The sequence below is a fragment of the Petaurus breviceps genome, unplaced genomic scaffold (assembly GCF_028583685.1).
Source record: "Petaurus breviceps papuanus isolate PSGF00001 unplaced genomic scaffold, PetGlider_PUasm1.0 90823, whole genome shotgun sequence".
Taxonomy (NCBI): domain Eukaryota; kingdom Metazoa; phylum Chordata; class Mammalia; order Diprotodontia; family Petauridae; genus Petaurus; species Petaurus breviceps.
The window spans coordinates 2,915,518-2,938,448 of NW_027187352.1; the positions used below are offsets into that span (position 1 = coordinate 2,915,518).

The following is a 22,931-nucleotide window of genomic DNA, read 5'->3' on the forward strand; positions in this document are numbered from 1 at the left end:
CCTTCCTGTCGGCCTGCCAGCCTGCCTTTGGCAGATTTGTTTGTATCACTTTGTGGGTTCTATAGCTCTAAAATTTGTTTAGAGTCATATTTTACAAGTATTGGAGGTGGTTGTGGAGGAAACTCATGCTATTTCCTGCTTCTACTCTGCCATCTTGTCTCTGGCCCCCCCCCCCCGCCATAGTCTAAGGGCTAATATACAACATTACTTCTTTGGGCTAGGAAGCCCCCAGTTTTCTAGAATTTAGTTTAGATCCCATCTCTAGAGCAAAGTACACTATAGGTCCTGAGTGTTCAATAAAGCTTGTGGATGATGAACCATGTTGAAAGACGGTGTACAATTTGCCCAGGACTTTATTGAGGGGATTTCTGCTCAGATAGAGGTTGGATTAGATGTGATCTGACATTCCTTCCAGCACTGAGCTTCTGTAATTTTGATAAATTGACATCTATATCCTAGATTCCCCAGTGAGTAGAAACTTGAATACCTATTCATCTCTTCTTTTGCTTAAAGACTCTTGAACTGCTGTCAATTAATTTTCTAAACCAATGTCCAGGATACATCCACCATACCTCATGATTTTCCCAGATAGGTCTGTTTGAATTTATCTTCTCTTGCCTAAATATTAGGCATTAACCTTGATATGTTTCAAAAATTAATATAATTTATGATTTTATCTTGTCAATGCATGACAAGGTTGTTCCTAAGACACAGTATCCAAGGCTGGAAACTTCCTTCTTATCTACCTTTTCTTCTTCATTTCTTCAAGTTTCAATCTGTGAAAGGGTATTTCTTAAGGTTTGGCAGCAAGCAAACATAAATGTTTATATCTCTTTTTCTTTGTACATATATATACATATACATATATGTATATATTTATCAGTCTTATGATTTCTATATTTTAATAATCTTCTCTTTTTAGTTAAAATGAAGATTCCCAGGGCATCTGGAGTTTCATCAGGGCTCGTTTCAACTGTTCATATGTCACAAACATCATCACATTCCAGGATCCCAAACGAAGAAAGGAGGGAGTGAATCTAGAGTGAAAAGAACAAGTAGACATTTGAGTCAAATGGGCCTGGATATATTGGGCCTGGATATAATGGGCATAAGATATTGTATAGATCAGACACTTTAAACATGTCAGTTAATTGAACAACTTGTTCTTATGATTCTCTGAATAACTATTATAAGTTGGTAAAAGTCTAGGATTCTTCCAGTCTTGAATATTTAATCATAGACTCTCAGAATTGGAAGTACCCTTAGAGAGCATCTAGTCTGACCCAATGTAGAAATGTAGAATCCTCAATGCAGAAATCCCCTTTGCAGTCTTCTTAATGAACATGATCTATCCTATGTTTGAATGCCTCCATTGACTGGAACCTCACTCCTAGAACCTGTTTATTCTAAGTCAGATAGTGCAAATACTTAGAAAGTTCTTTTATATTGAATCAAAATCTGCTTTCTGGTGACTTCCACCTGCTGGTCCTAGCTCATACCTTTGGAGTCACATAAAACAAGTCTGTTTTCTTCTTTTCCATGTAAGTCCTTTAGATGTCAAAAGATAACAAGTGTATCTTCAGGTATCTCTAGAATTGCTAAGAAAGTCTTGCATTGTGCTTTTGGCTGGTCAGGGCATGGCACTGATTTCTCCTCTCCTCAATGTTCTCATCACAATTTTCTTGGACCACTCCTTTGTACTTATTTTTTTCACTCTCTCATGTATTATAGTTATTTGTGTACTTTCTCTTCCTCCTCTTGCATTTTAATTGGGGTTTGTGTAATTTCTATCTTTGTATCCCAGAGGGGCAAGCATCCCAGAAAGAGAGTTAGTCTTGAAGTCAAAAGATCTGTGCTAATATTAGCTCTCTCATTTGTTAGCTGTTTAGCCATCAGCAGATCATTTACCTTCTCTGAACCTCACTTGCCTGAATTAAAGTTCATGGCTTTAAAAGATGGAGGAACCAACTCTGGGGGACTGCTACTCTGCATCTGATTCTCATCAAGAAACAAGAACTGGGTGATGAAGTAGAAATGATGAGAACCTGGTGGTAATGATCATTCCAGATTAGAATTCATAGAAGTGGAGAGAAAAGCTGGATAATCTAGGAAATATCTTCAGTTTCTGAAGAATAGATTGTAAACGGCTCTGAGAAGGGATAGGATCCCATTGCCTAAAATTCTATAGTGGAAGCTAGCCCAGGAGGGATGGGAAGCTCTCAGGAATTAAATTTTGAAGAAAAACAATTTCTATGAATAGTTGTCTAAAGAAACAGATGTGGATATCTTAGAATTATTATTATTATTAGCTTTTTGGAGGGCAGTTGGGGTTAAGTGACTTGCCCAAGGTCACATGGCTAGTTTTTGTGTTAAGTGTCTGAGGCCAGATTTGAATTCAGGTCGTGCTGACTCCAGGGCTGGTGCTCTATTCACTGCACCACCTAGCCACCCCCAGATATCTTAGAATTCTCGAAAGAAGAGTACTGAAGTTGGAATTCAAGAGTAGGGGGGAAAGAGTGAGTAGGAAAGCATGGAATGGTCCTGCAAGACCATGAGTATAAAACCAGAATGAGCCAAGGCTGGCAAGGAAAGCTTAACATGGGCAAAAGCATTTTAAAAAGCTCCACTGGGACATGAGAGATATAAAGGAAACATTGTTCGGAGTGAAGAATGTGCTGAAAAGGAGAAGAAAGTAGAGTCTCTCAGCAATTATTTGGCTTCTCTTTCCTCTGTCAAGGAGAATAATTTTTGTACTGGAATAAAATAGAGAGCCGATGCCCAAGATAAGCAGGAGGATCATAAAAGAGCATCTGCTGCTCTTGGTGAGTTTACATCATCAGGCCCAGACAAACTGGATCTTAGGGTGTGGAAAGATTGCTAAGCAGCACTGTCAGGGATCTTCAGAACATCATGGAGACTATCGAGGGTGTCCCAAGACTGGAGAAAGGCAAATGGTCTGACTTTCTAAGAAAGGAAGAAAACAGAGCCTGCAAATGGTAGTCCATTGATCTTAATTTTGATTCCTGGCAAAATTCTAGAACTCATGATTGAAGAGATAGTTAGTAAACAGAAAATGAATCAGTGATTACAGAGAGCCAACATGGCTTCAATTCAATTCAACAAAAAATCATTAAGCACTGCTATGTCCAGGTCACTGTGCCAGGCACTGGGAACAGGTACAAAGATGAAAAACAAAACAGTCGCAGCCTTCAGTGCGTGAAAGTAATAGAAAATCATTTCAAGAGAGGGAAAGAAGACTTCATCAAAGAAGGGCCTGCCAGTCTAACTTTATTTCCTTTTTTGACATGGTTACTCAAATGAGAGGGCAGAAGAATGGCTGTTGATATAGTTTCCCCTGATGGAACTAAAGCATTTAATGAAGTCTCTTATGCTATCCTTGTGGACAATATGGAGAGGTAACAGCTGTGCTTTTAGATTAATTCAGAACTGGTTGAGTGGCTGGATCTAAAGATTAGTCACTAATGATTTGACCTCAACCTGAAAGTTACTGGAGTGGCCCAGGGATCTGTGTTTCACCCTGTAATAAGGTTTAATCACTTTTCTACATCAACCAACCATCAAGCTTTTATAAGCACTTGCTTTTTATTATGCAAGTTTAGGCAACGTGTTAGGGGCTGAGGATACAAGACCAAAAGAAAAATGGTCCCTGCCCTCAAAGAACTCAGTGTAGACAAGGGAGACAAAGTATACATATATAGGTAAATGTCAAATAGATAAAACATGGAAGATGATGGGGACAACACTATCAGTACTGGGGAGGATCAGGAGAGGCCTTGAGCTGACTGAGCCTTAGAGGAAAATATGGATTTTTAAATGATGGAGTTGGAGAGGGAGTGCATTCCAGGCATGGGACGGGGATAGCCAGTGCAAAGTCACAGAGATGGGAGACAGAGGGTTGTGAGGAACAGCAAGAAGGTTAGTTTGACCAGACTTTATGGTGAAAGAAGGCAAGTAATGGATATGAGAAGACTAGAAAGGCATGTTGAGACCAACTATTTTATCCTATAGGTAATAAGGAGGCACTGGAGTTTTTTGAGCAGTAGAGTAACAGTTAAACTTGCCCTTTAGGAAAATCAATTTGACAGCTGTATTGAAGAGGAATTGGAGAGAGGAGAGACTTGAGGCAGGGAATTAGGAGGCTATCACAGTAGTCCAGGGAAGAGATGATAATGGCCTGAGGCAGAGGGGGGGGAACCTGCAGCCTCAAGGCCACATGTGGCCCTCTAGGTCCTCAAGTGCAGTCCTTTGACTGAATCCAAACTTCACAGAATAAATTTGTTCAAGTCAAAGGATGCAGATGATTCTCAGATCTATAAGGTAGCCCTTGTCTCAGCATGTCCAACTACTTCTTGGACACTTCACACTGTACATCCTGTAAGCATCTCAAACTTAATATGTCCAAAACAGAACTCATTGTCTTTCCCTAAAAATCTTCCCCCCCCTTTTAATCCTCCCCTATTAAGGCATTACTGTCTTCCCAGTCACCCAGGCTTAAAACCTTGGTGTCATCCTTTCTTCAGGGCCTCTCATTCTATGTACCTGATCAGCTGTCAAATCCTGATACTTTCTACCTTTACAACATCTAAACAATAAATGTAGTTTTCTTCATGCAAAGCCACAATTTTAGTTCAGGCCCTCATTAGCTCTCACTTGAACTATGCAATAATGTTTTAATTGGTCTCCCTTCCTCAAGTCTCTCTTCTTTCCAATCCATTCTCCACTCAGCTGCCAAGGAGATTTTCTAACATACAGGTTTGACTATGTCACTCCCCTGCTCAATGATTTTTAGCGACCCCCTGTTGCCTCTAGGATCAAACATACCGTGTTTCCCCAATAATAAGACCTATCCCAAAAATAAGCCCTCCCCTTACTGTGTAAGATTCCTCTAAAATAAGCCCTCCCCCGAAAATAAGCCCTCTGGTGTTTTTCTGTCCAAAAAAAATAATAAGACAGTGTCTTATTATCGGGGAAACATGGTAGAATCTTCTATTTGACATTTAACGCTCTTCATGACCTGGCTACTTCCTACCTTTCCAGTTTCCATATACTTCACTCCCCTCTATGAACTCTGTGATCCAGCTACACTAGCCTATTTGCAGTTCTTGAAACACAAAACCCCATCTCCAGACTCTGCCTTTGCAATGGCTGTGCCCCAGGGCTGGAACATGTTGTCCCCGCACTTCTGCCTCCTAGTTTCCTTGACTTCCTTCAAGGCTCAGCTCATATTCAGCCTTCTGCACGAGGCCTTTCCCATCCTCCCGAAGTGCTAATGATTTCTCCTTTCAAATTACTTTCATCTACTCTGTATATATCTTCTATGGACCTAATTATTTGTATGTTGTCTTTCCTGTTAGAATGTGAGTTTCTTGAAAGTAGGGGCTATTTTTGTCCTTTCTTTAAATCCCCAGTGCTTACAATGCCTGGCACAAAGTAAGCACTTAATAAATGATTGTTGATCTACTAATTGACTGACACTAGAAAGTGCCATACAAATTGACATCGGCTAATGGCTACTTTTTTGGACTTTACTGAGCTGATATCCAGAGAGACCAAAGTACGTCCCCAATTTTTCACAGTGAATCAGTGACAAAGGTGGTGCTGACTCCTGCTCAATGTGGTATTCATGATGGGAGGCATTGTACCACCAAGACCCTTCTACCCTCTATTGACTGGTGTCCCTCCCAACCAATAATGTGTAAGTGCATGATGAATGCTGTGGTTAGGGATGTAGTCTGTGGCTATGGAACTGGAGAGTGATAAAACCTATGATCTCTGTGGGGTCGAGCTCTACCTGATATAACAGGTTATTGTTAATTCATAGTGGGAGGTCAAGGTCAAGACAGAGACTCCATTATACTTGGAGCCAAATAGTATCAAAGTAGGAATGATCCTTAGCGAATATTAAGGCCAAACCCATCATTTTACAAAGAAGGAAACTAAGGCCCAGAAAGAGGAAGGGGCTAGTACAAGATGACAGAACTACTGAATGGTCAAGTCAGAGCTGGAGCTCAAGTTTCCTGACTTCAAGCACAGTGTTCTGTCCATGACGCTATCCTTCCTGGAGTGTCCTGTCCACTCAAATGTGTAAGCTCGAAGCCAGGATCCTCATAGCATGGAAGGCATTGGGCAAGGGCAGCTCACCCCTTGTAGAAGGCTGTAGGGCCTTCCTGCCTCAGCGTCTTCAGCATACAGTTCATGGTACTACTGTAGCGGCCAGGAGGGGAGTTGATATAGCGGGTCTTCACAACATCCACTGGGTTTGCCACAACTGTGGCACAGAAACCGGCTGCAAAGGCTGAGACAAAGTGGCAGGGGAAGTTGTCTGCAGAAGAAAAGGGAAAGGTCACACTGTGGAATTATTCATCTCTCCTGAAGGGATCCAAGAGCTGTGGGATAGGCAGGAAGAAGAGAGTTTCCTAAGGTTGGGAATTTTCTCTCATTTGTTGTCATTGAATTTTCTTTCTGGCTCCACTGTGAAGCTTATCATATTCACCATATCAGATTCACCATGTTCACATTCCTAGAGCTGTGATCTTTCACTCTTTCCTTTCATCTCTCATATTCATTCAGCTACCCAAACTAGTTGATTCTCCTCTAATATCTTTGGTATTTCACTTTCTCCTTAGTTCTTAGCTCCTTAGCTTTTCATGGGCCAGTGCTATCGCCTCAGCTATTATGATGGACAACTTTAAACAGACTTTTATTTTTATATCACCTTTATTTCTTCTCCTACCCAGAGAGCCATCCCTTGTGACAAAGAATAAAAAGAGAGGGGAACAAAGCTAACCAACACATCAGCCAAGACTGACAGTATATGCTATATGCCACACTTATGGTTCTCCATCTCAGTGAAGAAGGGAAGGGGCACATTTTCTTTTCTGCTTCTCAGGGCCAAGCTTATAAGGTAGCCTTTTAACAAGTCTTCCCATTTCTGTTCTTTCACATGCTGACACACTAATATTCCAGAGGAATAGATTTGGCCTTGTCATTCTTCTGCTAATGACCTTTTGGTGACTCTCTACTGCCTACTGAATAAAGTTCAGACTTAAAAACCTAGTTTTCTAGGGAATACATCTCCTGGCACCAGCTTATTTGTCCATCTTTAGCTAATGCTCCACTGAGCATGCCCAATGCATGTCTCTATTCCCTAGACCTGGGACAGGCTACTTGACCTCTACCTGTTGATTCCTATCTATCCTTTAAAGCCCAAGTAAAATTCTTCCTTCTCTAGGAAGGCTTCTCACATTCCCTCATTTGGCAAAGACTTTTCTTAGCCATTTGTAGACTGAGGCACTTATGAATTATTTTACACTTATTTATTTGTATGTTTCTCAGTATCCCCTCACATGACTTTAAGTTCCATAAGGCAGGGACTTTTCTAGCACCACATATTAACAAGTGTGTGTTGAAGCTGTAGGTGTTAACCTGGATGGTCACTTAGGAAGTCCTGTTTACATGTGCCAGAACCCTTGACGCCTTCACATTTCATCTGCATGTGAGTGGCATCTCTAGAGTGTCCACGAAAGCAGCAGAGGAGAAATGCAGAAGCTGGGTCTGAAAAGGAGGAAGAGGAGGAGGCAGATGGAGAGAAAGAAGCATTAGGAGTGAGCACTTACTTAGCCTGATGTTTCTATGATCCGTTCTGAGAGTGATGAGAATCCTGGGTCTTGGTTTCTATTGTTAGTCCCAGTGCCAAGACTCTAGTGCACCTAGTCCCACTGCCAATTCTGAGGGCACCTTCACATTCTGCTGATGAGCTCTGGAAGCTAGGAAAAGTGGCTTCACACCCCCCTAGCGAGGGCTGGAGAGTGGCAGGAAGGAGAGTTGGGGAAATGGGTAGTGAGAATGCCGGATATTTAATTTTATTCCTCATTATTTTTCTTCCATTCTGTTTCAGTGTTTTCTAACCTCACTATTGTGTCTTGTAGTTAATTCCGGCTAAGTACAAAATGAGAGGTTAGGAGCAGTGGGTTTGATTAGATGATGAACTCGAACGGTTCCTAGGAATCTGAATATGGCATACTGCTGTTCTATGCAGTAGCCCATACTCTTCATGTGTGCAGCCTGCCCCACCCCCCCAATCTGAGGCAGCCAGAAAGCCTGAGTTCAAATCCAGCTTCAGACACTTAGAGCTGTGTGATCCTGGCCAAGTCACTTAATCTCTATTTGTTTTGGTTTCCTCAACTATAAAAGCACTTACTTCTCAGAGGTGTTTAAATATTTGTTTAAAAAAAAAAAAAAGCACTTAGCGCCAGGCACCAGTAGGTGCTATCTAAATGCTTGTTCTTTGGTTTCCCTTGCTTCCTTGCCCCATCCTTTGCTCAAACCCTCTTTTAATTCCTCTTTCACGAAAGTGACTCATCTTCTCAAAAGTGTTAACAGAAAAGATCCAGGAGGCCCACACCCAGCGGGGAGGGAAGGGGAGAAGGGAAGGCATAGGCCCACTATGTATGGCTATCGTCCAAGCACCGTTCTTGGTCTAGTTAGGAGAGGCTGACTTTCTGAACGTTGGTCAATCAGGCAATAAGCATTTAAAGTACCTATAATGTGCCGGGACTGTGCTGAGCAGTAGAGACACTAAAAGAGGCAAAAGACAGTATCTTCCCTCAAAGAGCTCACAATTCAATGGGAGAGATAACAAGCAAACAGATAAGTACAAACTATATACAAGAAAAATATGCAATAATTGAAAGAAGGAAGGCATCAGAACTAAGAGGGGTTTGGAAAGTTTTTCCACAGAAGATGAGATTTTATGTGGTTTTTCCTTTTGTTCTGATTCTTCTTTCACAACATGACTAATGTGGAAATATGCTTAATATGATTGTTCATGTATAGCCTATATCAAATTGCATGCTGTCTTGGGGAAGGGGAAGGAGAAGGAGAGGGGAAAAATTTAATACTCAAAATCTTATAAAAGTAAATGTTGAAAACTAAAATAATCTTTATTTTTTTTGCTTTTTTTTGGAGGGGGGAGGCAGGGCAATTGGGGTTAAGTGACTTACCCAAGGTCACTCAGCTAGTAAGTGTTAAGTGTCTGAGGTCACATTTGAACTCAGGTCCATCTGACTCCAGGGCCGGTGCTCTATTCATTGTGCCACCTAGCTACCCCAAAATAAATATTTTTTTTAAATGAGATTTTAGTTGGAACTTCAGGGAAGTCAGTAGGCAGAGATGAGGAAAGAGGGTCTTCCAGGCATGGGGAAAGCCAGAGAAAATGACCAGAGACAAGAAATGGATTGTCTTGTTTGTGGAACAGCAAGAAGGCTAGTGACACTGGATTGAAGAGGAATATGGTGAGGAATAAGCTGTAAGATGCTTGGAAAGGTACAGGGAGGTTAGGTTATAAAGGACTTTGAATGCTAAACAGAGGGTTTTGTATTTGAGCCTAGAGATAGAGGGGAGCCACTGGAGCTTATTGAGTAGCGGCGTGACATGGTCAGACCTACACTTCAGGAAAACCACTTAGGTGTCAGAATGGAGGAGGAATTGGAGTGGGGAGAGATGTGAGGCAGGCAGACCCACCAGCAGGCTACTGCCACAGTCCAGGTGTGAGGTGGCAAGGGCCTGCACCAGGCTGCTGGCAGTATTAGAGGAGAGAAGGCCTTGGCAACAAATTGAATATAGAGGGGTGAGAGATAGTGAGGAATCTAGGGTGATCCCTAGGTTGCAAGGTTGAGGGACTGGGAGGATGATGTTGCCCATGATAGTAACAGGAAAGATGGGAGTAGGGGAATGGTTAGAGGAAAAGATAATGAGTTTAATTCTATACATGTTGAGTTTAAGATGTCTACTGGACATCCAGTTCAAGATACCTGAAAAGCCATTGGAGATGGGAGAATGGAGGTCAGCAGAAAGGTTAGGGAAAGATAGGTCAGTCTGAGAATCATCAGCATGCGGATGATAATTAAATTCATGGGAGCTGATGACATGACCAAGTGAAGTAGCATAGAGGGAGAAGAGAAGGGGGCCCAGGCAGGACAGCCCTGTGGGACACCCATAGTTAGACATATGATCTGGATGAGGACCCAGCAAAGGAAACTGAGGAAGAGTGGTCTGATACATAGAGGGAGAACCAGGAAAGCGGTATCTCAAAAACCTAGAGAGAAGAGAGTGTCAGATTCTTGATAACTTTGGAGAGAAGAGTTTTGGTGGAATGATAAAGCCAGAAGCCAGTTCATGAGGCATTAAGCGAGGGAGAGGAGAGAAAGTGAGACACCTATGGTAGGTAACCTTCTCAAGGAGTTTGACCACAAAGGACAGAAGAGATATAGGAGAATAGTTAGTTGGGATAGAAGGATCAGGTAAGAGTTTTTTGAGGATAGGGGAGACTTGGGCATACTTATAGGCAGTAGGGAAAGAGCCAGCAGGCAGGGAGAGACTGAAAATAAGTGATAAAGAGGGCCTGACAGAAGGGGTAGTCTGCTGGAGAAGACTGGATGGAATTGATCTATTTTGTAGGTAGAAGTTTAGAGCACTTGGTAAAAAGTAAAGCCACTAGTTTTTGTGAGACAGAGGTGAAGGAGGAGATAGTGGTAGAGGATATCTAAGTAAAATGAGATGAGGAAGAAGGGAAAAGGAGGAGATCTTGGGGAATAGCCTCAATTTTTTCAGTAAAAAGTGAGGCAAGGTTCTCAGCTGAGAGAGTGGTAAGAGGGGAAGCCATGGGAAGTTTGAGAAGGGATAAGGTGTGGAAGAGCTGATTTGGAAAGTGGGATTAATAAAGGAATTGAAAAGGGATAGTGAGTGAATAAGGGAAGGATTGACTAGTGGTAGTGAGGACCCAGTTAAGTTTGTATAACATGAATTTGTAGTGGGCCTAGTCAGAATGGTTGTGGGTTTTTTTTTTCCTACCTACATTCAGCAGCATGTGTATAGGAGTGAAGGTGGCAATGGTGGGATCGATCCTCGGCCAAGGATTGGCAGGGCACAATCAGCAATATGATAAGAAGGTCAGAGACTCAAGAGAAGAGGACAGTGTAGAACTGATCTGGTTCACCAACGGGTCTAACCCATTGGGGAATAATTTTTTATTTATAGCAATTTAAGAAGTTAATCTACACGGAAGGTTTAGAACCTGCACCAATAGAGAGGAGTCCCTCAAGAATATTGGAAACATTTCAATTGAAGCACACAAGTCTCATGGCCGGTCTCCACATTTTTATCCTTCCAATTAGGCAATTTGACATAATTGAACATGCTACAAATCCAGTGCTTTGCTGTGCCTTTGAATGTTGATTTAACTTATGTGTCCTTTACATTTGTCTCTTTATCCATGACTGTCTCAGATTATAAGAGAGGATTTGTGTCTCTGGAATACATACAGGAAAGTGTGAATTGAATCTTTTCTAAATTCTAATAGATCAAATGAGAAAATGGATATTTTGTAAATCTTAGAGCCCCATCTATATGGCCATTGCTAAGAGGTAGTGTGGTATAGTGCAAAGAAAGAGTTCTGCACTCGGAGTCAGGGAAAGACCCTCTTCCTAGATTTATTAATTGTATGACCACAGGAAAGTTGCTGAACCTACATAAGCCTCAACTTCCTCAACTGAAAAAGGACATAATAATACTATGTACTTCACATGACTGTTGTGAAGATCATCTGAAATGATACACATAAAATGGGCAAACTTTAAAGCATCATGTAAATGACCTCTATCATCACAGATAATCTGACAATTAGCTTTCTCCTCTCTCCCTTCTCTTTTTTCCCAATTTCTTGGACTATGTGTCTATTAAGTAACTTGAATTTATATAACACTTTAAGGTTTACAAGCCTGTAAAGTAACAATTCAAAGACTATCATCCCTATTTCACAGATAAGGAAACAGGTACAGAGAGGGTGACTTGTCCAAAGTCACACAACCAAGAAGTCCCCAAAGAGGGACACCAACCCAAGGCTTCTGAGTCTTAGGCCAGTGGTCTTTCCATGAGTATTATGAAGTTAAATGCCTAATTATTTTCTGTTTTATAGAGAGATTGTAAACTCTTTGGAATGCTATGCGGTCCAGTGAAAGCATGCTGTATCTTGAGCCAGAAGGCCTGGCTCTGCTACCTGTGTGATCTTAGGAAAGCTATTCAACATTTCTGGGCCTGGGTTTTTTTAATCTGTAAAATGAGAGAATTGGACTAGATCACTCTAAATGTTCCTTCCAACTCCAACTCTACAATCCAGCGAGGGCAGAACCAACGGCTCATGCTTCTCTATCACCTTAGCATGGTGATTGTAACTGAGTGGGCTGCTCTGCAAATATTGGCAGTCACAGAACCACTGGCTATTAGAGTTGCAAGGAGCCTTAGAGATCTAGTCCAGGGAGTGTTAACCATTTTTGTGTCATGGATTCCTCTGGCAATCTGGTAAGGCCTATCCCTCATAAAGTGATAAATGCAATAAAAATTAAAAAGCATAAAATAAACATATAAGATTGCAAAGGAAACCAATTATATTGAAACATTAGTCATCAAAGTATTTTTAAAGAGTTCACAGTTCCCCAGCCCCGCCCCCCCAGGTTAAGAACCCCTGATTTTAGTCTGACTCTTTCATTTTGTAGAAGAGGAAACTGAGACCAAGAGGTAAGGGCCCTGCCCAGGGTCACAGAGCAAGTCAGTGCAAATCCAGGACTATAAATGCAGGACTCATGGCTTCCAGAGGAGAATTTTTTTTCAATGTGCTGGGATTGTTTGACATACTGGTGGACACACCACTGTATCATCTACTCTTTCTAAAAGCTGAGGCAGGTCCTAGCTGCCCTGAGGTTGACACTCATGCTGTTTGCAGTACTTGTTTATTTCCCTATTCTCTATTCACTAAAGGAGTCTGAGGTGGATCTGTGAAGGAAATGAAAGTTGTGTTGTTTGTGGAAAAGCTCCAAGCCTCACCAGTCATCAGATGGTGGTCTATCAGTGCCTCCTTTATCATGTCATAGGTCACCATCTCGGCACAGTTGACAATGGCATTTCTGGCGATGTTGGGCAAAGTTCCTGTTAAAGAGAAGGAAAGGAATGGGTCAGCAAGGATAGGAGCCAGTTCAATTCAGTAATCATTTGTTAGTTGCCTACTAGATGAAGAGCACAATGCTAGCCTCTGGGAGGAATGGCAAGTTTAGATGAGCCCTAGTGCCTGGCCTCACAGAGCCCACAGTCTATTAGAGGGATGAGACAAAAATACCGAGCTATGAGCTATATAAATACACAATAAGAGAATCCTTTGGATGGACTGGGGGAGGGAGTGTTAGTCATTTAATCCAGTCCCATGCTTTTAATTAGTACCTCAAATATTATAGTCATGAGATTCTGTCCAAGGTTTAAAACTCATGCTCCAACTCTCTCCCAGCAACAAGATGGTTAATGACACTGGAAAGTCTTTCTTCATATCTAAGCCAAGCCCTCAGTGCCCAAGGTTAAGGCAGAAAAGAAAAGTGACAGATAGAAGGGACCCTAGGACAGGGAGGAGTTCTTAACCTGGGATCCAGTGATGAACAGATCTGGGAAAAAATTTGGGAAAAATTGGGAAAGGCAAAAACATCTTTATTTTCACTCATCTCTAACTGAAATTTAGCATTTCCTCAAATTATGAATTTTTAAAAATTTTATTATGGGAAATCATCTAGACTGCTGAAGGTATCCATGACACACAAAAGGTAAACCACTATCTTAGAAACCATCTGGTCTAATTCTCTTATTTTCTAGATGAGGAAACTGAGAGACCTGCTTAAAGTCACTGAGTTAGTGGTAGAATTAGAACAAAAAAGGCAAAGCCTTCTGCCTTAGTCCTTCCTCTGACAGGGTCCAGGACTCTTCCCCCTATACTTGAACAAGGTGCTGAGGAGGTCTGACTGGGGCACAAGAGACTGTTGGCAAAAGAGCCCTGGCTTCTGGTCCTGCCTCTTCCCCTGAGATACTGCATGGGAAAGAAGTGAAGTCCCTAGATATACCAGCTGTTGTGAGCAAAGTGCTGTGCACATCCCCAAAAGGGAATAGAAATGGGAGCTGCTGTTACCCCTCATATACAGGTACACAGAACACCAGATCATGGAATCTGCACCTTATGCTGTGGCCGGGCCTGTCCTCTCTTCCAAATACACGCACAGGAAAATTGCTCCTGGCTTTGGGACTGCAGCTTTTCTTTAGGGGCTTGGAGCTTCCCCTAAAGCCGTGGCTCACACAACTTTAACCTGCCCAACAGTGCCCTTTAAAGAATAGAAATCCCACTGTTTAAGGCTGTGCTGTTGGGCACAGATCCTGAGTGTGGAGTCCACAGACTCCTAATCATTTTGTGGATCATGTTCAGTGACTCTGTGAACCTGACTGGGATAAAAACATTACATTTTTATTATTTCACCATAATTGATTTTCTTAGCAATCCTATGCATTGATTTATGTAAAAACATTACTCTGAGAAGGAGGTGGGGGGGGGTGTCTATCCGTAGGTTTCACCTAACCTGCCTGAGCTGTCCAGGTCACAAGACTTTAGGTCATCCTTCGAAGAGTGTGTTCTCTTTCCAACTTGGTTCTTTATAGAGTCCAATTGTTCTAAGAACCCAAAATACCGAAGCTAGAAAGGAACAGAATAAAGGACATCTGATCTGGGAGCAGGGGGACCTTACAAAACAATAAGCACTATTGTTGTGTCTCTTGTGAGCAGAGCAGAATGAAAGAGAAAGTTTAGATAAAATTCAGTCCCTTATCTCATGGAGAGATAATAGTGACAGATAATATATATGCCCAAGTAACTATGTTACATATTATAATTATATGGATTATAAATTATATTATGCATTATTATATATTACATATTTACATATAGGTATAGATGTTCAGTCGTTTCAGTTGTGTCTGACATTTTGTGACCCCAGTTGGGGTTTTCTTGGCAAAAATACTCAGGTCATTGGCTATTTCCTTCTCCAGCTCACTTTACGGATGAGAAAACTGAGGCAAATAAGGTGAAGTGACTTGCCCAGGGTCACACAGCTAGGAAGGGTGTGAGGCCAGATTTGAACTCAGGAAGATGAGTCTTCCTGACTCCAGGCCCAGTGCTCTGAGCACTATGGCGCCCCCTAGCTGCCCTATAGGCATAGATAGACAACTATGATATATAACATTACATGGCAAGCCCATTAGGAATGGAAATGAAGTGCTCTGCATGGGGAGTTCATTATCACCTGGGAGGATGGGGCGAAGCTTTCCAGAAGGAAGGAGAACTTGAGCTGGGATGTGAAGGATGATTCAGCATCAAAGGCTGGATGCAGGGGGAGGGGCATTTACTACTACTAACAACCTCCTCCAGTCCTCCAAGCTTTAAGGTTCACATAGCACTTTACACACAACATTTCCTTTGAGCCTCCCGAGAACTCTGGGAGGCAGGTGCTAGATACATAGCCTAGAAACAGGGGTACACAAATGGGATTTGTTCTGTGAAGTCTGGATTCAGTCCAAGGGCCGCACTCGAGGACCTAGAGGGCCCACATGGTCTCGAGGCTGCAGGTTCCCTACCCTTGGGCCCTAAAACATGTGTTATAGCTGAAAAGAACTTGATTTCAATATGTGAAGGTTCCATGATCTTTGTGGGCATGGGAACTCCTCCCTCTATCCATGCCATTCATCACTTCTCTACTAGGACTTAGCACAGGCTTTATGACTTGCTGCAGCCAAGAAATTAATCCTCTTGAAGGCAGCCTGGGGATGCTCCTAGACTGCAACCTCCCCAGTTTGGTAGGAGTTACCCGAGTTTGTGTTCTATCAGCAAATCTTTCAAGAACCCATTGATATCAACACACCACAATGGAGCAATAGAACAGGACTTAATTGCAGGAAAACAGCTTGTTGGGTCTGAAAGGACGGGAGGGACAGACCTGGAAGTCCCTTCCAATACCCCTTATTTTATTGGCAGGGAATAGATTCAGAGAGGAGGAGGGATTTGCTCTTGGTCACACAGGGGTAGAGCTGGGATCCAGGTCTTTTACTTAGAGTGATAGGTGGTATTTGTAAAGCACTTCTAAGCCTGCAACTTTACATATGTTATTTTGTTTGATCCTTGTAACAACTCTGTGAAGTAGATGCAATTATTATTCCCATTTTGTAGTTGAGGAAATTGAAGCAAAGAGACTTGCCTAGGGTCACACAGCTAATAAGTGTCTGAGGTAGGATTTGAATTTAGGACTTGGTGATACTAAAGCCATCTAGCTGCCCTAAAGGCATTCCAAGGTCCCCATTCTTTCCACTATATCTTGATCATAGTCCTAGCATGTTTTTAGTACTGGAAGAGACTTGAAAAGTAACCTAGTCCAACCTCCCCTTGAGTGCAGAAATCCCTCTGTAATCTTCCCAACAATCTTCCCATCCAGCCTCTTTGTGAAGACCTCAAGGGAGGAAAAGCTCTCTCCCTGCCACTGTAAGCCAGTGGGTTGGTTCTTGTTAGGAAGTTCTGCTGAGCTAAAAGTTCTGATTTCCTCCTCCCTACTTTAATCTGCCCCTTGAGACCAAGAAAGAGGATTCTGCTCCTTCTACTCTAGGATAGCCCTTCAGGTGTTAGAAAATAGCAACCATTCCCTAGGCTTCCAGAGCTTTAAGGCAAAGGATCTTCAGTGCCTCAGCTGAATCTCATCCATGGGTCACAGAATAGCCTCAGTAGTCAGAGACCTACTGAGTGATAAATTAGGGTCACTGTGGGAGATAATGGCTTCATAAGTGCTTGTTGACTGAATAGTCCTTCTCCCAGATAATATATGTTTTCAGTACTTCAGGAAAGAGCACTGAACTCAGAATCAGGCTTGTGTTTGAACCCTAGCTCTAACACTTCCTAGCAGTGTGATTGGAGGCAGATGATTCACTCCTCTGAGCCCGTTTCTTCATTTGTAAGCTAGGAAGACTTGTATGGCCTACCTCTTGGGGCATTGTGAGGAAGAAGCTTGGTAAACTTCAAAGCACCAGAGACATGGCTATTCTTATTATTAGGGGAACTATGGTCCCTGTGTCTGGATGGTGGGGCATAGTTGTTTTGGTAAGGGATGTTACTTTCAGGACCCTTAAAATTCACTACCTTCTCTACCCATTTAGGAGCTCCTGATTCTCTGGGTAGCACTGATTCTGCTCAATGCCCAGGAACTCCAGAACCAAGACCCACCTTTCCACAGGCCCCTGATCCCTTCCTCCTTGGCAATGGTCCTGTAGGCATCCATTGTCCCGCTGTATTTTCTGCTGCTTCCTGATCCCAGTCGGACACTGGCCTGGAAACGTACCTTCACCACATCTGTGGGTTGAGCACAGGTCACGGCCATGGCTCCTGTTGTGCATCCTGCCAGGATCCGAATCATGATGCTGGAGTCTGTTGTGGGGCAAAACATGAAGAGGAGAGAGAAAGGGGAAGGGGTGAGTCAGCATCCTGCCAGGTCTCTGACAGAAACTTTCCCAGAATCATCTCTTGCTATTTTGTTAGCTTTAGAGTTTGAGTGAAATCTGGATTTGGGTCCAGACTCCATGTTTAAAAGCACTGTGAATGGTATAAGTTGCTTCCTGTCTCCAGGGCTCACTTTGCTCATTAATCCAAAAAGGGCATTGGGCTAGATTCTGTGTGTGTGTGTGTGTGTGTGTGTGTGTGTGTGTACAGATATATGTGTGTGTATGTATGTATTTAGTCATGCAGCCTCCTGTCTGAAGACCTCCAGAGATGGAGAAATCATCATTTTCTAAGGCAGTCCATTCTACTTTGAAACAGCTTTGGATTGTTAGCAAAATTTTTCCTTACATGAAGCCTAAATCAGTGTCTCTGTAATATTCACTCACTGCTTCTATCGTTTTGTCCTGCAGGGCTAAGCAGAGCAAGCCTAATCCCTCTTCCATGTGACAACTCTTCACATACTTGATGATGTCACTCATATCCCCCCACTTAGTCTTTTTTTTCCAGGCTGAACATCCCCTCATATGATGTAGTCTCCAGTCCCCTCATTATCCTTTCTGAACCAGGTTTTCCATCCATATCCATAGTTCAATGTTATGATTCCTGATCTAGTATAATCAGTCCTATTTCCAGAGTGCTTTTTTTTTTTTACAGAATAACTTTATAATAATTCTATAAGGCAGTGTAAGCAGGGTGACTTCTAGCATAAGGTGGATTTTAGTGTGCATAAAGTGAATTTTTGTTATTATTTCTAAAAGTTCAGTTTCCCAGGATCCATAGCCATAACAGTCTCTTGTTCCCAGGTATTAGATATGAGTTCCCACAATTATGGTTCAAAAAATCTCTACCATGCTTATGAAGTATTATATATTGATAAATCATCTAAACATCCACTGTGGCTGTGCAGTGAGATACAGGGATGGGGTGTTGTGAGGCTATTGTTGGCAATATGCCTTCTTCGTTACCCCTATAAAGCAGGTGGGCATTGGTCAGTGAATGGGGAAACTTAGGGTTGAATGCACAAGCTGGAATGCTGTGCATGCCTCAACTGGCCCCTATTAAGGCTTGAGGGGATTTAGGGGATGCACAAGTTGTGCCTGTCTTCATTGTCTCCATTCAGACGTAAGAGTAGTCACCCCCCTTCTTGCTGGCCCCTGTGAGAAGGGTGATTAGGCAATGTTAGTAGGAGTTATGCTCCCATTATCAGCAACCTCTTCTGAGAAAACTAGACTAGAATAAAGTAAGATTATTTACCCCTTCTTGGTGTCTTTCCTGTCTGACTAGATCAAGACTGAACCTGTGCCAGCAGCCATCCTGTGTGCTCTGTTTATCTGTCTTACAGGCAGACTGACCAAGAATCATTATATCCATTTTACAGATGTGTAAACTGAGACTCATGGAGAGTAACTTGGTCAGGATCAGACAGCTAACAAGCATTGGAGACAGAATTTGAACCTACTTTCAATCTCTCTCTGAATTTTAGGATTATAGGATTAGGATCATAGATTGAAATATACTTTAGTATTCCAATGTTTTTCTTATGGATAAAGAAATGGAAGCCTAGAAAACATAAGTAACTTGATTAAGGTCACATGGCTAGCAAGAGAGAGCTGGGATTTGGTATTTGCTCATCTTTATTTCAGAGCTAGTGATCTTGCTATTATATTCTACCCTAGCCCCTCTAGTCTTCATGCTCTAAGACCAGCAGCCTTACAGTGTTCAGATTCTACTGTTTCCTTTCCTCTCAAGTTTGTTTGCCTGGTGTACCACCTCGCCCCCCTCCCCTTTCCAGCACAGTGTAAGCTCCTCAAGGAGGCATTCAAGATTTTTCATTCTGTTATTAGACACCTAGCAAGTAGCACAGTGGTCTTTGCATATATTAGGGGCTTCACCAATGCTTGTTATACTGACTAGCACTGGAAATCAAGAGAGTCCTGCCTCTCACATTGGGTGCCCCCTCTATCCTGATCTGTTGCCTCCTGGGTCTAAGATTCATCTTTTCTCTAATTCCAGCACTTACTTTCTGCTCCCTTGGGGGTGTAGAACTGCTTGACAGAGTCATAGAGGCCAATTCGGATGGAAGCAAAGCTCATTTGGCGCTGTAGCCCAGCCACGAGGCCATTGTAGAGGCTGGTAGCGCCCTCCGTCTTCACCATGGTCCCGATGGTGCCCAGCACTCCTCGGTATCGCACATTCTGAATCGCCTGCTCTGTCTGTGATTCTCCTTGAATCTGAAGGACAGAAGAGACGGGTGAGGAGTCAGGGAAAGGGTGATCAGGATGATGATGGGACTGAGGATAAGCCCATATAAGGACTAGGTGAGGGAAATGGAGAGGTTTAGCCTAATGGTGATTTAGTGGGGACATGATAACTGCCTTTAAGTATTTGAAGGCCTGTCATGTAGAATATCAATTCATCTCAGAATCACAAAATCTAGAAATGGAAAGATACCTTGGCATTCAGTCTAGTCCAAGCTCCTTAATCTATTGGTGAAGAAATGGGCCTGTTCTACTTGGTCCAGAGGGCAGAACTAGAATAATGGGATGAATGAAGTTGCAATTAGACAGATTTTAGTTTGCTATAAGGAAAACTTCCTACCAATGAGAACAGTGCCAAAGTGGAAAGGGCTGACATGGGAGATAGTGAATTCCTCATCATTTGTTGTCTTCAATCAGAGATCAAATGACCACCTGACTGGGATGCTGTAGAGGAGAGCCCTTGCTCAGGTAGGGTTTGGACTAGATGGCCCCAAAAGTCCATTCCCACTCTGAGACAGTCTGTGAGCTGGGAGGACATATTATGTTATAAAACTCAATGCATCCCATCAAACTGAATGACGACCCTCACTGAAGGGGCTACCTACCTGGAGGCGAACTTTGGCTGTGTCCAATGGGAAGGTGAGGAGGTCAGCAAAGCAGGCAGCAGTGCCAGCCCCTAGGACCTTGACGGCAGTCGTGGGAGGTACATCTGTGGGCTTTAGTCCAGCCATGGTCCCAGACAACTTCTAGTGGGTTTGTACAGTGTTTAACGTGTGCTCAGAGGAGACTGGAAGCTTAGTAGACTTGTCCTTGGGTGTCTGAAGGAGGCTACAAGAGTTATCAGAAAGAAAGATGATGTTAAATGACCATTCCTCTCTAATGTTTGATTTTAGCTTCCCAGGACAAGTAAGGACCTTAGTCCCCCTTGAGTCTAACTCCCTCTTTTAATAGATAGGAAATCTGAGGCCCAAGGAAGTAGAAAAGGTAGTGTACAAGAAAGTGCAGTGGCCTGGAAGTCAACTTTGGTTCTAGTATTGGTGCTCCTACTGAACTCAAGGTGAGCTTAAAGCCTCCTAGGCTTTGGTTGGTTATATCTGTGTATGAAAACTCAAGAAAATATAGCAAGGCAGTTAAGAGAGGCAGGTGGCCTTGCCTCCTGGGGTTAGCATGATGAAAGGGATATAATAACAGAGTATAAGATGTTACTGTATTAGCAAGGGTGTTAACATCTGATCCTTCCTTTACAAAGTGTAAGTTTGGGATTGACTGGGTTGAAAAGTGGCCAAATTCTGGAAGCTTTAAAGTGGTTAAACCTGGAGACACTAAAAGCCGATGGAGAGATCTGGCCAGTCAGACATGAAGCAGTTGTAATCCCTGCTTCCCAATGCAACTGTATCAGAGGGCAGCAAGGTGAATGAAGAGGGGAACTTCCTTCATTTCTTCTCCTACAGACTATGCCCCTTTGAACCAGAGCTCTTCAACTGATAGGAGACACGATACCCTTCGAGGAGTAGAAGGACAAAAAAGGTCAGTTTCACCTAAATTCTCTGAAGTTATTTGGAAATCAATTGAGTGAGAAATGTTAACAAGATTGTAACATTAAAAAAAAAATTGAATTCCAAATTTTCTTCCTTCCATCACCCACTGAGAAGGCAAACAATATGATATTAGTTATGTATGTGAAATAATGCAAAACATATTTCCATATTAGCTATAGAAAAAAAGCAAGAAAAATAAAGTGAAGAAAGTATGCTTCAATCAATACTCAGTTTGTCAGTTCTCTCTCTGAATGTGGATAACATTTTGGAATTATCTGGGTTCACTGTATTTATTAGAGTATCTAAGTCTTTCACAGTTGATCATCATTACAATATTGCTGATCTCTTTCTTCTGCTCACTTCACTTTGTCTCAGTTCATATAAGTCTTCACAGGTTTTTTTTTTCTTTCTGGAATCATTGTGCTGTGTTGGTCATTTCTTATAGCACAATAGTATTCTATCACATTAATATACCATAACATGTTCAGTCACTCCCCAATTGAAGGTTACTCCCTAAATTTCTAATTCTTTGCCACCACAAAAAAGAGCTGCTACAAATATTTTTGTACATATAGGTCCTAATCCTTTTTCTTTGATCTCTTTGGGATACAGACCTACTAGTGGTATTGCTGAGTCAAAGGGTATGCAAAGTTTTATAGCCCTTTAGGTATAGTTCCAAATTGTTCTCTTAAATGGTTATATTAGTTCACAATTCTACCAACAGTGCATTAGTGTCCCAGTTTTTCCACATCCCCTTCAGCATTTGTCATTTTCCTTTTTTGTCATGTTAGTCAGTCTGACAGGTGTGAGTTGGTACCTCACTCACCTGTGTTAATTTTCATTTCCCTAATCAGTACTGATTTAGAGCCTTTATTCATGTGACTATTGATAGCTTTAATTTCTTCTTCTGAAAACTGACTGTTCATATCCTTTGACCATTTATTAATTGGGGAATGGCTCCTCTTTTTTTTTATAAATTTGACCCAGTTCCCTATATATTTGAGAAATAAGAACTTATTGGAGAAATTTACCCCCTTTCCCCTGAGCTTCCTACTTTCCTTCTAATTTTGGCTGAGTTGGGTTTTTTTTTTTGTGCAAAACCTTTTTAAATTTCATATAATCAATTTTATTTCCTGTGATCTTCTCTATTTCTTGTTTGGTCATAAACTCTTCCCTTGTCCATAGATCTAACAGGTAAATTGCTTCCATGCTTACCTAATTTACATATGAAATCACCCTTTATGTCCAAATCATGTAACCATTTTGACTTTATCTTGATATTCATTGTGAGATATTGATTTATGGCTAGTTTCTACCAAACTGCTTTCCAGTTTTTCCAGCAATTTTTGTCAAATGATAAGTTCTTGTCCAAAAAGCTTGAACCTTTGGCTTTATCAAACACTAGGTTACTATGGTCATTTACTCCTATGCATTGTGTACCTAATCTAGTCAACTGATCTACCATTCTATTTCTTTTTTTTTCTTTTAAATTTATTTATTTTTAGTTTACAACATTAAGTTCCGCAAGTTTTTGAGTTCCAAATTTTCCCTTTCTCCCTCTCCTCACTCCCACCCCAAGGCAACATGCAATTCAATATAGGTTCTACATATACCTTCATATTAAACATTAGTCAAGTTGTAAAGAAGAATTATAACTAATGTAATGAACCACTAGAAAGAAGAAACAAAAAAAAGAGGGAGCAAATAGTTTGCTTCAAT

The 22,931-nt window shown here is 41.9% G+C and overlaps 1 protein-coding gene across 1 annotated transcript; it reads right to left on the minus strand.

Annotated features, from left to right (window-relative positions):
• Positions 1 to 385: 385 nt before the first annotated feature.
• Positions 386 to 20,505, minus strand: LOC138148368 (putative mitochondrial transporter UCP3). The gene is made up of 6 exons (XM_069071055.1): positions 20,280 to 20,505; positions 19,437 to 19,647; positions 17,144 to 17,344; positions 12,901 to 13,002; positions 6,163 to 6,343; positions 386 to 1,037 (listed from the first exon to the last, which is right to left on the minus strand). Exons 1-6 carry the CDS (start codon positions 20,403 to 20,405, stop codon positions 923 to 925), a joined length of 936 nt encoding a protein of 311 aa, XP_068927156.1. The 5' UTR covers positions 20,406 to 20,505; the 3' UTR covers positions 386 to 922.
• Between the last annotated feature and the right edge of the window lie 2,426 nt (positions 20,506 to 22,931).